Raw genomic sequence first — 14,050 nt, forward strand, 5'->3', positions numbered from 1 at the left:
AAAGTATCCACCCTCGAGGGTTACGTTGCGACGGCTTCGAACCGCTTTCAAGATACTTGTTCCTAGAGATTCGGATTGCGTCAGATCTCACTCGTACATCGGAAACTGCATCCGCCACGGCACGCATGCTCAACCGTCGGAAGCCGTCTCTCGCTACCAGGAGATTCCTCCATCCAAATCTCGGTGTGCTAAAGAACTAGGGTCTTGCCCTCCACGCCACTGCTCCGACAACCAGGGAACAGAGTTCCGGGTATTAGTGGACATGTGGTAAACGGGGCAAGCCCCGAGAGGCAATGGATGTTGTGTGGTAGGCATCAGCCGTCAGGTCGTGCCCGTAGCTTGATATGCGAATCATATTAACCTTGTAAGTTACGTTGGCGGATGTAACGAGCCTGGCCCGCAAGGTGGGCACTGACATCATTTCCTCTCGGTGAAATGCCTCTCTGGACTGAGCCAATGACTTGTATGGTGGCTTACTCGTGCGAAGCATTCTCGGCAGAGAAGGCCGCCACCGGTAGCTGGCAGTTTGGGCGTCAAGACCCCTTTCATCCAGCTCATGTCCCATTGGAAGCGGGTGTCAAAGCCCGAAAACCGAACTATCTGCACAGAGCCGCGTTTGAATGGACGGCAGTGATGGCGTATCACTCTATATGGCAAGGCAGAGCCTGCAAGCAGCTCGTCACCAATGCTGGTGGCCTGTCCATGACGACCGCCGGGTTGACTTTATAATAGAGGGGGCTCAGGGTAGTACTCTCTCCCCCCTAGGCCGAACCATCACACCATTCAGTGGGCCACGGGAGAATCCTTCTACGATCCGCAAGGGCAGGCAAAACAGCTCCCCCCATCGGACCAGTCGACACGCTGGGCCCAGCTCCGAGGCCGCTGCTCCAATCACATCAGCCCAACAGTCCTCGGTCTTTACGGAGCGGCCGTGGCAGTTCATGGGGTCGAAGGCAAACTGAACTCTTGAACCTGGGCTAGTTTAATGGACCCCCTAAATGGACCCCTGCCTGGGCAAGGAGCACGAGCAGCCACCCTCAAAGGGTCCTAGGGACATGAAGAGTCCACGTGTATGGCGTGAAACAGCGGGGTTAACAACCTTCAGCAGTTGAAGTACTTCATACAAGCAACCTACTTTTTCGATCACTATCTCAACGAAAAGGGAAAAAAGTTATTCGTCATTGCCATCCATACCGACATTGCTGGACTTATTGCCGGCCTGAAGCGCTCCATTGAGGGGTGACAAAAACTTGTCGTCTAGCCCGGACCTGACGGCATTTTTCTAAAGATCGAAATTGTTTTCGAGATCGAGGATGGAAACAACTTGAGCTTGAGGCTTCAAGCTCCAAGAGATTTGTGAGAAAAGAGTACTGCTGACATTGGCTGGACGTAGCTCCGCCGTTGAAGGTGGCGGGCACCTCTTGACACCATGCACAAACACACATGGGCCTGCCTACTAGCAATGGAGGCGAACCAATGAACCTCCTTCATCTTCTTCGCATGGCCGTCTCATAAGGCAGGGTACGCCACCTTGGCGGAGGCCATGGGTGTGTGTTTGTTCTCGACCAACCGGACGTGCCTCCACCCATCACCGCCCGAGCCATGACACGGAAGTGACTCCGAGAATGTCGGACCAATCAATGGCCACGGAGGGTTTCCGGTGTACGGATATTTCTTTTGCTGACCCCTTTGCCCCCCCCTTCGGACCTCACCCCGGCCGCCTCCGGCTTCAGGATTGGGGAAACCTCACTTGAACCAGGCGTGAACAAGCCGTGTCCCCCCTCCCCTCCCCCTTCTTCTTGTACTGACACACCAAACTCGAGGACTAGCTTGGGTAGCATTCTCGGTTGGGATGAAAGGCCCAGGCCCTCGATAGCAGTGTCTTTGCCCAAGACATGGCCACACGCCGCGATCGTGGGTGGTGAGCCCCAACTCGGACAAGGCCGTGAGCCTCAGGACTGCCTTCAGCCACCCCAGAACGTACGAATCTGTCAGGTAGTACAGGCCATTCACTCTCCCTTGCGGAGTCGAGAATTACCCTCGCTTTTTGTTTGTCGAGACCCCCCCCCGTTTCTACCTGCCTGCAACTCGATCCGTATGTTTCGATTACCAAGGCATTTCCAACAAGTATCGAGAAGATCAGAGGGTCTACCGCAAATCAGATAGCATTTGCACGTCATTCCTGGCGCATTCTCGTCTTGCTTGCCTTGTTGGATGGGCCCTTGTATCCTTGCTAACAGCGTCTGCATCCCTACCTCTGCTCTGAATCCATACCATTACGGGATCCCGCTGCGGGGAATGTCAGATAAGCCGGCCGGTCAGCCACATACAACCATATATCAGGCCATCGCGGCCCTTAAGGAATCCCCCAGAAAGTATCTAAAGTGTTTTGCACTATCAACATACACCCGAATACCGAAGGCCAGACAGCATCCCATGTCTGCAGGGTTTCAACCTGCCGGTGCTTGGTTGGACTCTACCTGCCATTAGCCACGCCATAAAACCCTAGGTCGACCAGCATCGCCAACCGACTGGAAAGGCCCTATCTTTCAAAGCTATAAATAACGGTCGTTGGGCAGAAAATCCGAGCCGCTAGGAAATCAACACTACGCCAAGGCTCATCCTACAAGTGGTCAAGACAACGCTACAGAATCTCTCAAATCCCCCCCCATCTATCCCCTGTCGAACGACGTAAGTACTGCTGGCAGATCCATTAGTGAAGGCATGGAAGCAGGCCCCTTGCGAGAGCATCTTGACTGATTGTCTCATAGACCATGACAAGCAAGGTGTCATTGGCACCGTTGCCAAAGACCACGGTTCCTCGAAAATCGAGGGTCTGCACGCGGGAGGCGTGCGAGGCGTGTCGAGTTAAAAAGGCAAAGGTACGTCAGTCTCCAGACATGACGGAACTCGTCGAGGAGCAGTGGGCTGACAATCATTCTGCAAAGTGCGATGGAGGAAAACCATGCTCACGATGTAGGTTCCGCAACGATCGGTGCGAGCACCTCGCTCGACCGCACCAGACCAAACGTAGTCTGCAAGCCGAGCTTGAGCGGATGAAGGACGCCCAGCACCGACGGGATACCATACTCGGCGCGCTCGCGGAACCGGGCCAGTCACAGGATGTCCTTCGTCGGCTGTGTGGCGGCGAGACGTTCGAGACGATCTACGAGAGCCTCGACGCTCACGACCTAGTATCCCCGGCTCCCACTCAAACACCCGACACCCAGAATCAACCTCGGTCCGTCAAGGCGGAGGAAGCATCTTGGACCCCGAATCAGACACCCCTCTGCTCCCCGCCAATCCTGGATTACGCCTACTCGCACGGGTCGGAAGCCAGTCACATTCGAAGCGCCATCGGCCAGCATGCAGTTCCGGCCGAGTCGATGGGTGGTGGTGGTTCGGATGGATCGTCGCCGCATTTCAACGTCTTCATGCCCAACAACATGGCCCTCCCGGATCACATGAATGAGTATGGTGCCATGGACAGTAACAACAACAACAACAACAACAACAACAACAACAACAACAACAACAACAACAACAACAACAACAACAACAACAACAACAACAACAACAACAACAACAACAACAACAACAACAACAACAACAACAACAACACAGCCATGATGCCGTACGGTGGATTCATGGACTGCAACGCTTGGATATTCGATCCCAATGTCAGTTACACCGATCAACCTTACACTATCGCCGCCGCCGCCGACGGCAACGTCATGGATCTATATCCGTGGCAGACAGGCATTCCTACCCCTACATTACCAACCAACGACGAAGACGTTCCTTCAGCCACAGACCATAGCGGCTGGCCGTTTCCTCCCTTCGTGGTGCCTCAGATCCCGAGCCCGGGTCAAGCCAGCTTCCTGCAACCGTTGACGCCCTCGTCCCCGAAGAACCGCTCGTTTTTGGCATCTCCTGCCACTTCACGCGAGCAGACGCACAGCAGCCAGGGCTCAAGCGTCGCCAGCGTCGGTGAAAGCCGGTACCCGACGCCGCCGCCGCCGCCGCCGCCGCCGCCCCCAAAGAGGCGGAAATACGACACCCAGGCCAACAACAAACCCGCCTCCTCGGCCATCCCAGTCACCGTGGCCGTCGCCAGCGTCAGCACCGACTTCAAGACTGTCGAGAGTGCCCCAGCCGACGAGAAGAAAGCCCGGGTCCAGTCCCCGGAGGGGCAGACGCCGCAGCCGCACGACCGCGAGCGTCACAGACGAGCCTCGGCGCGCAACTGGCAGAAGCAGAAGCAGCAGAGCGCCGAGCTCGAGGCGGCGATGCGCGTCGCCGAGGACCGCAACCGCATGCTCCACCGGGAGTTCGCCGAGATCGCGAGCCAGGTCATGGACGCCAAGAACGCGCTCATAGCGCACGCCCAGTGCAACCACCCGGCCATCAACAGCTGGCTGCGCTGCCACGCGACCGACTATGTCCTCAACAAGGGCGCCGCGGCGGATAGAAAGCGAAATGAGCCAACAGGTTGAAAAAAAGGGGGGGTCAACGTAGCTGGCGGGACGTGGATGAACACACCCTGCGTGTGTGTGTGTGTGTGTGTGTGTCTGATACTTGGACGGTGCTATTCTAGAGTATGTTCCGTCATCTAGGTGGGCGGCATATACGACTATTGAAAACCCTCCTGGACAAGGGAATATGAGTTACATGGGTTCTTGAGTCAGGACAACGGGGCGCGGGAGGGATATCACGGCTCGCGGGGTGCGTGGCCTTTGGCGATCTTTCCAAACGAGGCGTTCAACACTGGCAATTCACCCACCGAATGGGGCAAGCGATGAGATCTTTAATGGTACGGCGTAAAAACGCGTATGGATATTTAATTATGGGAGGTTTCTTTTGCTGTTTCCGTTCTGCTTTTTTCACATTTCAAGAAAAGTCTTCTTGGTGTGGCGTAGTAGCCTTGTTATTAATGATCATGACCAACAACAAAATCATCGTTTTCGCATTCCTTTTTCTATTTAAACAATCAACTTTATTTGTGCGTGTGTGCAGTGACGCCTCGAGACTTGTACCCAATGTGATGACACTCCCTTCAGGCTCGCTCAGTGACCCTGAAAGAAGACCTCAGTTCTGCGTTGTCACGCAACTCGCGATTTCACCGCTCGCACGACACCCCCCGTGTTGATCGTCTGGCCGGCCTGTGACGAGCACGCGGAGAACCCGGAGTTGATAGACATTGTGTCCAGTTAAGTCGGGGCCTGCCATTCTATTACGGTTTCTGAAAAAGTAAAAAAAAAATACCTCTCTCCTTGGAGAGTCTATGTCGCCACGGTGACAGAGTTTCCCAGACACTCAAACAACCCTTCGCTGATATCCAGTCGCCTGGCACTCCGTTCCGCATCCCCCAATCAGACAGTCGTCCCAGGAGAGTCAAAGGTTTCTGCTACCTTTGCAGCTGGCGAAATAAGGGTTGTAGACGCAACCCCTTTGAATCGGGAGGGTTGATTGGCCCCCGGAATCGACTCCGCGCGCAGGGCTCCCATTGGGGCATGCAAATGCCCTGCAGCCCAGATGACAAACCAACAAGCCAGCCCAAGGAGTTGCCCTGGGACGTGATTTAGAGTCCGCTGCCGAATGTGTGTGTGTAGAGAGTCGAGGCACGTTGAGGTCCTGAGTTAGTGATTCATCAACTTGTTGGAGCTCTACGCAGTCCCTTGGACAGCTGGGTGGTTGCGGGTGGAGGAAACCCAAGGAGCAACGGGCAAAAGGTCAAACAATGTTTCACATCTCGCCCGGCAGTACAACTGACGATCGGTGCCGGCCAGCATGAGAGAGACAGTGTGTGTGTGTTCCTAGGTCCGGCGTTGCTCTAACGGAAGGCGTCAACCTGTCAAGTTGGGTGAAATCTTCTCAACCCCATAACCTCGAGAACAGAACATCGCCGCGGAGTTGGAACCCAGGCTCGGCAACTTGACCAAACCACGAGCCGCTCGCGCCCCAAAACATGTGCAGATCCGGGGTTTCTTTGGGCACGTAATAGGAGCGGCCAAGCAGCTGTTCTCTCCCCCGTGCACAAGGTGTATTGCGGTGTCCAGCTGGGAATCAAAGTACGATGTCTGCATTAAACCGTTCTGCTGTGGTTTTGCGCCGCGAGGCAATAGCTATGCAAACTCACGACGGGCCACGCGGACATTGTTTCTATTGGTAATCTCGCGCGGAGAGTTTCTCGTTCTATTCTCGGGTGCAACCCCGAATTCTATATCTCACAAGGGTGAACACACACTTTAGACCAGGGCCAATGCCGGTCTTCAGGTGAGATCCCGGTGCTGGCAGACCTACCTGGAAGATGGGGTTGAGTACATCGTAGGTTCACCTTTCTTCCGTTGGTGTGGATTGACATGGCCGAACAGCTTCCTTGGGCATGTGACGTGACCGTAAAAGAGTTGGAACGTCTGACCGGCCGTAGTCGAATATATCCAAGAATACATCTGTTGGGCTGGAGAATGCAGAACACACTTTTAACAAAAACGTTGCTCTCACACCCGACACACGTCCGGCCAACTGGTTGGATCTCTGTCAGTCTGTAAGACTCTGAGAATCTTAGGGACATCTTTCTCTGCTACAAATGGGTTGCCACCCTGAACGGCTGCCATATCCTACAACGTCGTTGAATGTCGTCGCTAGAATGGCATAGCTTCCGTGGTAGTAGGGATCTGAGTCATGTTCGGCTTTGATCAAGGCTTTGTTTACTCTGCGACTGGCCCGGGTAACCCCGGCCACGCTCAGTCCCATCCAAGGCGAGGAAGCTGTTCCTCTCCTCGTGTCGGCATCATTTAGTAGGGTAATAGAGTTCAATATATGCCAGAACGCCTGGTATCCTATCATCGTCATCTAGACATGTCTATCAGGTCATTAAAGCCCGCAGCCCTCGTGTAATGGCAGCCGGAATAGATCTTTTCGTATTTGTCGTCATCGCTGCGTCCGTCCCCCCCCCACCGTCGCTCGTGTTCACTTCCGACCGCCTCCGTTGGCCAGACGGTTGACCAGCAAGCCCCCAAGCGTGGCCTGCAGCGCGTCTCGTCGGCTCCCGCCCGAGTCCTTGCCTCCATGGTTGTTGTGACTGCTGCTGTTGTTGCTACCGTTGTTGTTATTGTTGAACGCCGCGAATGCCGCCGCGCCCGCCGCCGCCGTCGCCATCCGCGTGCCCTTCCTCGACCACGACGTCTTCTCGTTCCTCATCCTCCAGGCCTCCGTCGCGCCGGCGACCACGGCGGCGCTGGCGGCCGCCTGGAGTATGTGCGCCTTGTCCGAGTCGCGGCGCTGTGGCGCCCTCGACGACCCGGACGCCTTGCTGTCCCTCCGCCGGCTACTGCTGCTGTTTCCGTGACCTCGTCGGCGGTGCCTGTCGTCTTCGCTGTCCGAGTAGTCTGAGTAGTAGCTGTCGTATCGACGGGCGGAGGGGCGACTGGCCCGGTGGTCTTCGGAGCGGGTTCGGCTGGGACGGACGGGGCTCGGGGAGTATCGTCGGCTGCGGCGGTGGTGCCCTGCTCCCCCGGCGTCGTATTCGTGGGCGCTGCGGGAGACGCGGCGTGACGCCCTCGGCCGGTCGTAGTAAGGATCCTCGTCGTCATACACGACGCGGTCCTTGTCGTGGCGATCGTGCCGTGACGGCATTGTAGGTTGGCCGGAGTAATATTCCAATGGATCGTTCTTTGCCACGTGGGAAAAGGATGATCGACCCTGTTCCGGAAGCGGAAAGGCTGGAACGAGTAAGGGCTACCAGTCCGTTGACGAGCCGTTCGCTCTGGACTCTACGTCGTCTAGCTGGAGACGGTGACGCCCTGATCGTCTTGTAATATGATTGCGCTCAGGGCCCGATGAGCTCGATTGGATATATGATAGGAGGGTGGCCAATATCAGCCGAGTGAGCTAGAGCAGCGGCGGGGAAAAAGGTGATTGTGGAATGTGGGATTAATTAGTAGTATTCTTGTTGAAGAGATAACCAAGCTAGTTGTTGTACGGAAGAAGCCCATAGCACAGGAGAACGCAGCATTGTCAGGGGGAGCAACTCCGTTATGAAAGTGCGTGTATTCGAGTGCATTCTCCAGTGTGTGTGAAAACCCACTGGTAACCAACCAACCCCGTGCTCCCCCTCCTCCTCCCAAGAACTTTGCTGGGCATTTCCTGCTTTTTCTGGCAAATGGGGATCCGACTCGGCGGAGGGCTGAATCTTGCTTTCAAGGCTTTCTCCAGAGTTCCGGCCTGTGAGCTTGCGTTCCCCGGTGGGTGGGTGATGTAAGAGTCTTGAGACGGGACAGGGATCATTGCCACTCTGGGGGGGGGTCGAAGCTGAGGCGTACTGGGGCGACGGGAGACAGACGTCAACATGATGCGGGCCGCGGCCCCCCCGTTTCGTTTTTTCGCTGGGTACGCTACCTCGTCTACTTGCGGATATTCCCCTCATTGCTGGGCGAAACATGGCATGATGTCAGACCGGACGTGCGCGTGAGAAGTCTATCTCGGTGAGGTTGTGCTTCACCTTGTTGTGCTTTTGGCTTCTCGGTGAAGGACTGGAGGCTTACTGTACTTCGTTGCGGACCACAACAGTAGTTTCACTTGTCAAGGCTGGAATTTCCAGGGGTCCTAGTATCTTCGACTTCTTCGGTGCAACACTTTTGCATCACTGAAGAGATTAACCTACTGAACAGTGTTAACTAAGTCGACTGTTCCCAACTGTTCCCGTACATCAGCTTGAGTACCGAGTAGCATTTCCAGAGGCAGGGATTGCTCACTCTTCAGAACGGGGGGCACAGGGGGGCAGAGTGGGCTACACACACACACACACACACGGGCTCTTGACCGAAAATCCCAGAGGCTGGGGACTCCCCTCCCACATCTCAGAAGCCATCATGACTATGAGCCATTGTCCAATCGGGTTTCAGACGATTGATCAGGGACGATCGTTGGACTTGAGATCCATTATCGAGGCTGAACGGAGAGTCCCCCCCCTCTCCCCCTGTTTCCCCCCGTGCTATGTAATCAATACCCGCCGGTGCTTCTAGTAGAGCGGCTGGCTGCGCCGGTCGGCGATCTGCCTCTTTGACTGCTGGAACATGGCGTTTGTTAGCGGCATCGGGGGTTTTGCGTGGAGGGTCGATCAACACCGACTGCACGGTTCCTGCACCAACGACTTTGTTTGCGCGCCCGATGCGCGTTTTGCTTTTCGCGTGAATGACAGCGTCATAGACAATGTGCGATGGCGGCAATGATATCACGATTTCCATGTCGAGCGTGGTGTTTTCACCTCGGGTGCAGTCAAACGTCAACGCTGGAAATGAAGGATGAGATCTCTATATGAACTCTGCTGTATCTCTCACAGGGAAGTACAAGAAACTTGTTCCTCACATCCAGCATAGAATCCAGTCTTGAATCCAGCCTTCTATCCATTCTTCTCGAAGTCTCCAGACTCATTGAAATACTCCCACAACTACGCCCTAATCAACTATCTACATCACCTCAGAACTAGCCAACCTAATCTCATCATGTCTTCCAACGGAGCTCCCACCGGCGAAGTTAGCGACAACGAGTACGTCTCCCGCCAGGGCGATCGCCAACCCATCGACGTCGTCAGTGACGAGACCAAGGTGGAGGATCCCACTGACCCCGAGACTGCGGACTCTGACGCTCAACTCGGTGAGTTTTCTCCTTCGCTGGCCATTACCAACGCACTTGCTAACTCCACGCTAGAACGCGATGACAAGGAGGCTATTGACAAGAGCAACATCGTGAAAGAGCGTACTCGCGGCGCACAACCGGCCGGCGAGTACCGGGAGCCTGGTGATACGGAGGGTCTTGAGGACAGCCGTTTGGAGTGAATTTAATAAGGAATGGTGTGGCCTGTTTTTAGTAGTGACAACTCACTTGAATTAATTCTTTTACAAATTCTTGTTTTCTCAACTTTGTGCGCATGACTTCACTTCGCATCACTGATAATGTTAAATTTTATAGTCTACTATGGTAACCCATGAACTTGATAATATCGAAAAGTTTCTCAATGTCGTGATATTGAGTAAGAATGTAAAATGTAAAGTTTGGACTACGAAACATTATGGCATGCTTTACTACCAATGCTTGAGGGGTATATGTTTGCGAAACAACTCCTGTTTGCTAACCTGGCGTGACGAGACACATTGTTGATGCGACAGGTTGCTGACAACACTGCTGGAAATGTCGAACAACCCTCTCTTCAGTCGATGGGTCCCGAGTGACCGTGCTTGGTGTTGATCTTGCGGTACCGGATGACCTCGTTGCCCTGCTCGTCATACGTTCTCTCGGCCACGATCTTGTACCCACCGATGGCAGGGAAGACTTTTGTCCAGAAGGTCCAGTAGATGCCGCCCAGAATGAGCACACCGACACCAACGATGGGGAAGACGTAGTACGGGTAGCCGTCGGCAGTCCAAGAGCCGGTGGGAGGGATGAAAGGGACGAGGGCCAGGAAGACGTTGACGAGAACGTAGAGGACCGTGATGGGGAAGTAAGTGTGCCAAGGCGAGGTCCAGTTCTCCTTCTTGTTCCATTGCAGATAGAGAAGACCGCTGTCACAAAAAATGGTTAGCTACCGTCTCTGAGCCAAGTTCCGATGTGATCAAGACGTACATTCCGACGAAAGCGTTGATCCAGGCACCGGGGTACACATAGAGATCAGTGATGAAGTTGTAAGCCGGGCCGGGCGGCGGTCCAACCAGGACAATGACGGTCACAATCCAGTGGAGGAAAAGCTGAAGATGTACAGTTAGCACGAGAGCTGCACGCGGTACTCGACAACCCCGGGGAGAAGCATACCGAAGCCGCAGGGGCGTTGAAAGGCTTGTTGGAGGCCCAGAATCGGCTGAAGGGCAGCAGACCCTCCTTGGCCAGCTCCTGGTTCAGACGAGCGTGGGCGAAACTGACGGCGAGCACGTTGCCCAAGTTGCTGATGGCGACGAAGGCCGGCAGGGCTCTCGCGCCGGCGCTGTTGCCGAAGACGTTGCGGAAGAAAACGCCGGCGACGATGACCTCGGAGGTGGCGAGCTCGGTCTTGGGAATGGCGGCGAAGTAGGCGACTGTCACGTTGTTAGGAAAACATCATGGGAAAGGGGATGTAGGAGGGCTGTGAGTATGTAAGTCTGCTTACCGTTGGCGAGAACGTAGAGAATGGTGACGCCTCCAATGGCGATAGGGGCAGCAACGGCCAACGTCTTGCGCGGGTTCTTGAGCTCGCCGACGACGTAGTTGGCGTTCTCCCATCCCTTGTAACTGTAGATGATGCGGAGCAGGGCGGTGGCGTAGCCGTAGACGCCGCCGTTGCCGTACCCCTCGCCCTCCTCGATGCGGAACGCGTTGTCGAAGTTGTGGGGGTCCGGGACGAGACGGCGACCGGCGAGGGCGGCGAAGCCGGAGAAGACGATGAAGAGCAGGACGATGACCTTGAAGACGCCGAGCACGTTGAACAGGCGGATTCCCCACTTGGGGGTGACGGCGTGGATGCCGACGGCGAAGGTGGCGCCGGCGATGCCGATGCCGCGGGCGGCCCAGCCGTCCGGGGAGGTGGAGCCGGACGCGAAGAGGACGTAGCGGCCGAAGGCGAGCGAGTTGCCGGACGAGAAGCCGAGGAGGATCATCTGCGCGGCCAGGACGCAGGTGGCGAGGTACTTCGGGTGCTTGTAGGCGCGCTCGAGGTAGTTCTTCTCGCCGCCGGACCGGGGGATCGCGAGGCCGAACTCGAGGAAGACGCTGAGACCGCAGAAGGTGAGGATGCCACCGATGACCCACAGCATGAGCGCGACGCCCACGGAGCCGGTGGACTGGAAGATGCCGGAGGGCGTGGAGAAGACTGGTACACCAAGACAGTGAGTGTGTGTCCAAGGCAGAACTCTCACAAGGCGAGGGTGGGTTGGGGGGGGGGGACGCTTGTTCTTGTCTACTCACTTCCGGTCCCGATCATCTTGTTGAGAATCAGGAAGACGGCGCCCGTGACACCAATCTTGCGCGACTCGTCATAGGCGTACGTCTCCTGTTGCTTGACGACGCCGACCTCCTCCGTCGAGATGTCGTCCCGGGCGACGTGCCTGTCCTCCCCGACATGATGGTCGTGTTTGAGCGGAGAACTCATGGCTTGGTTGATGAACGACACAAAGGCCGTTGTTGGGGAAGAAGCACTGCCAGTAAGAGCCTCAACGGTGAGAAGAGTCGGGGCAAGCTTTGGAGCTAAGACGGCACCGATCGACGAAGACGATTAGGCTTTCAGAGGGAGGGGGCTAGAGCTATATGTATTTATATATATACATGTATGTGCGTGCCATGCAGACAAGGAGCCTGTACGGGGGTTATTCTGTTCGTATTTACATGCGAACCTAGGATCAACAAAAGCGAGACCAACGGTGAACGGGTGATCATCCCAGACGCAAGGGCAGTCCATCTGCTTAGCTGGCCCCGCACGTCATTAGGATGCAACCTCGCGCAAGGTTCGAGCCGCGAACCGACTCGCTGCGTGGTACCACGAGGATGGGAACATCCATGGACTGATTAGGAAGACATGTGCAAACTCGGTAGGTAGGGAAGATCGAGAGATCCAGGGGGGGGTGAGAGAGAGAGAGAGGCGACAGATGCTGTTGGATGAGCCCTTTCGACGAGCCCAGATCCAGTGGAGAAAACACCACAAAATAGCCTCATGGGCCTGCCTGCTATCCACACCGGTCCAACTCCACCTGGCGGTCGGTCCAAATCTTAAAAAGAAAAAAACGTTTTCCAGAAGGAATCGTGCATTCGACATGGGGGGGTCACTCACTCACACCCACACCCATCGACGGCGGCGGCGCGGCGGCTGACAGGACGCGACACGAGGCTACGACGGGCGACGACGGGCGACGACGGGCGCCACCTGAACAACTTGGGGGCGCGAGAAGAGCAGCTGAGCTGCCTTTTGAAGCCGAATCGTCATTGATGCCGGCAAGCTCGCGAGGGCGACGGCGTCCAGTGAGCCTCGCCGCTGACCGCGCCGACGACGCTGAGTTCTCGATGAATGGCTCGGCTAAGTGAGACGACCGTCGCCGCCAAGAGGGCGTCAGCGGCCTAGGCTGGCTGGGCGGGCGGCGAGGAGTGGGAGGGCAAACGGGGGTAAGCCCAGAGCCCGAGTTAAATGCCTTCCAGTTGCGGAAGGTCGTTGGGTTGGGAAAAAGCTCTGCAAGAGGCGGCCCATCTTGGCGTTCCCCTTTCCATGTTGGAGCTTCGCTTTCAGTCCAGTTAACTGTCGGACTGTTGGACAGATGGGAGTATCCCGGGGGGGAAGAAGGCCTGGGGGACTCCCCCCCAAAGGTAACTGTGGAGAGGAGAGAGAGAGAGGTTGGGGAGGGAGGGTCTCTGGGCCCACCGGCCGTCTGCCCTCACGTTGCAACGCCAAGGAGACTGATGGTGGAAAGAGGAAAGCCAAAGGGATTTTCGTCAATGTCGTGCTCGCGGGGGTGGGATGGCGACAGAGGCCGGACGGACCCCAAGCGTGCCACCCACCGAGTTTGCTGACGGCGGTGGTGACGACTCTGTTTCACGCACTAAGCCCTCGAATACCCGCTACTACGCATCGTTTGACCCGGGTGAGATTTAACTCTAAAATAAGTGTGTTTGTCTCGGGGACGACTCGCCAGCCCAGTGTCGTGGGCTGCCGGCCGAGGAGCCATTTTTTGTCCAGAGGAACCCACAACGATACGTTTCGATCGTCGGGGCTATGATCAACGTCCCCGCCGAGACTATCGTCGTTCGTTCTCGGGTAGAGGGCTCATCATCCCCGTGCTTCTGCTTTCCCTTGTCGTTTCAGACTCTCCCGGTCAATTTAATGTTCTCTACTACGATTTCTCATCGGCTTGGAGCAGCGTCAAGTGTCTCTGCACGAAATATTCATTTTGTCCGCTTATTGATGGGATTGACCCGTTCGTTGTGTTAGTAGTAATGACAGCAATCACTCTCACGAGGCGGCAGGCGATTGGAAGCGGCCAATTTGTCAAACACCAGCCCTGCCTTCTGATTTTCGTATCTTTAGGCAAGTACGTGC

At 55.9% G+C, this 14,050-nt stretch overlaps 4 protein-coding genes across 4 annotated transcripts; 2 read left to right on the forward strand and 2 right to left on the reverse strand.

The window, feature by feature from the left end:
• Positions 1–2,900: 2,900 nt before the first annotated feature.
• Positions 2,901–4,496, forward strand: CH63R_12065 (Nitrogen assimilation transcription factor nira; the record flags this gene model as incomplete). The annotated part of the gene is made up of 2 exons (XM_018307039.1): positions 2,901–2,923; positions 2,981–4,496. 2 exons carry the CDS (start codon positions 2,901–2,903, stop codon positions 4,494–4,496), a joined length of 1,539 nt encoding a protein of 512 aa, XP_018153880.1.
• Positions 4,497–6,972: 2,476 nt separating this feature from the next.
• On the reverse strand, positions 6,973–7,638 carry CH63R_12066 (uncharacterized protein; the record flags this gene model as incomplete). Its single annotated transcript, XM_018307040.1, has 1 exon — positions 6,973–7,638. One exon carries the CDS (start codon positions 7,636–7,638, stop codon positions 6,973–6,975), a length of 666 nt encoding a protein of 221 aa, XP_018153881.1.
• Positions 7,639–9,506: 1,868 nt separating this feature from the next.
• CH63R_12067 (uncharacterized protein) lies at positions 9,507–9,839 on the forward strand (the record flags this gene model as incomplete). Its single annotated transcript, XM_018307041.1, has 2 exons — positions 9,507–9,657; positions 9,712–9,839. The coding sequence occupies 2 exons, from the start codon at positions 9,507–9,509 to the stop codon at positions 9,837–9,839; spliced, it is 279 nt and encodes a 92-aa protein (XP_018153882.1).
• Positions 9,840–10,210: 371 nt separating this feature from the next.
• CH63R_12068 (Amino acid permease) lies at positions 10,211–12,118 on the reverse strand (the record flags this gene model as incomplete). The annotated part of the gene is made up of 5 exons (XM_018307042.1): positions 10,211–10,562; positions 10,624–10,745; positions 10,810–11,069; positions 11,141–11,839; positions 11,935–12,118. 5 exons carry the CDS (start codon positions 12,116–12,118, stop codon positions 10,211–10,213), a joined length of 1,617 nt encoding a protein of 538 aa, XP_018153883.1.
• Positions 12,119–14,050: the final 1,932 nt, after the last annotated feature.

This window comes from Colletotrichum higginsianum, chromosome 8 (assembly GCF_001672515.1).
Source record: "Colletotrichum higginsianum IMI 349063 chromosome 8, whole genome shotgun sequence".
Lineage (NCBI taxonomy): Eukaryota > Fungi > Ascomycota > Sordariomycetes > Glomerellales > Glomerellaceae > Colletotrichum > Colletotrichum higginsianum.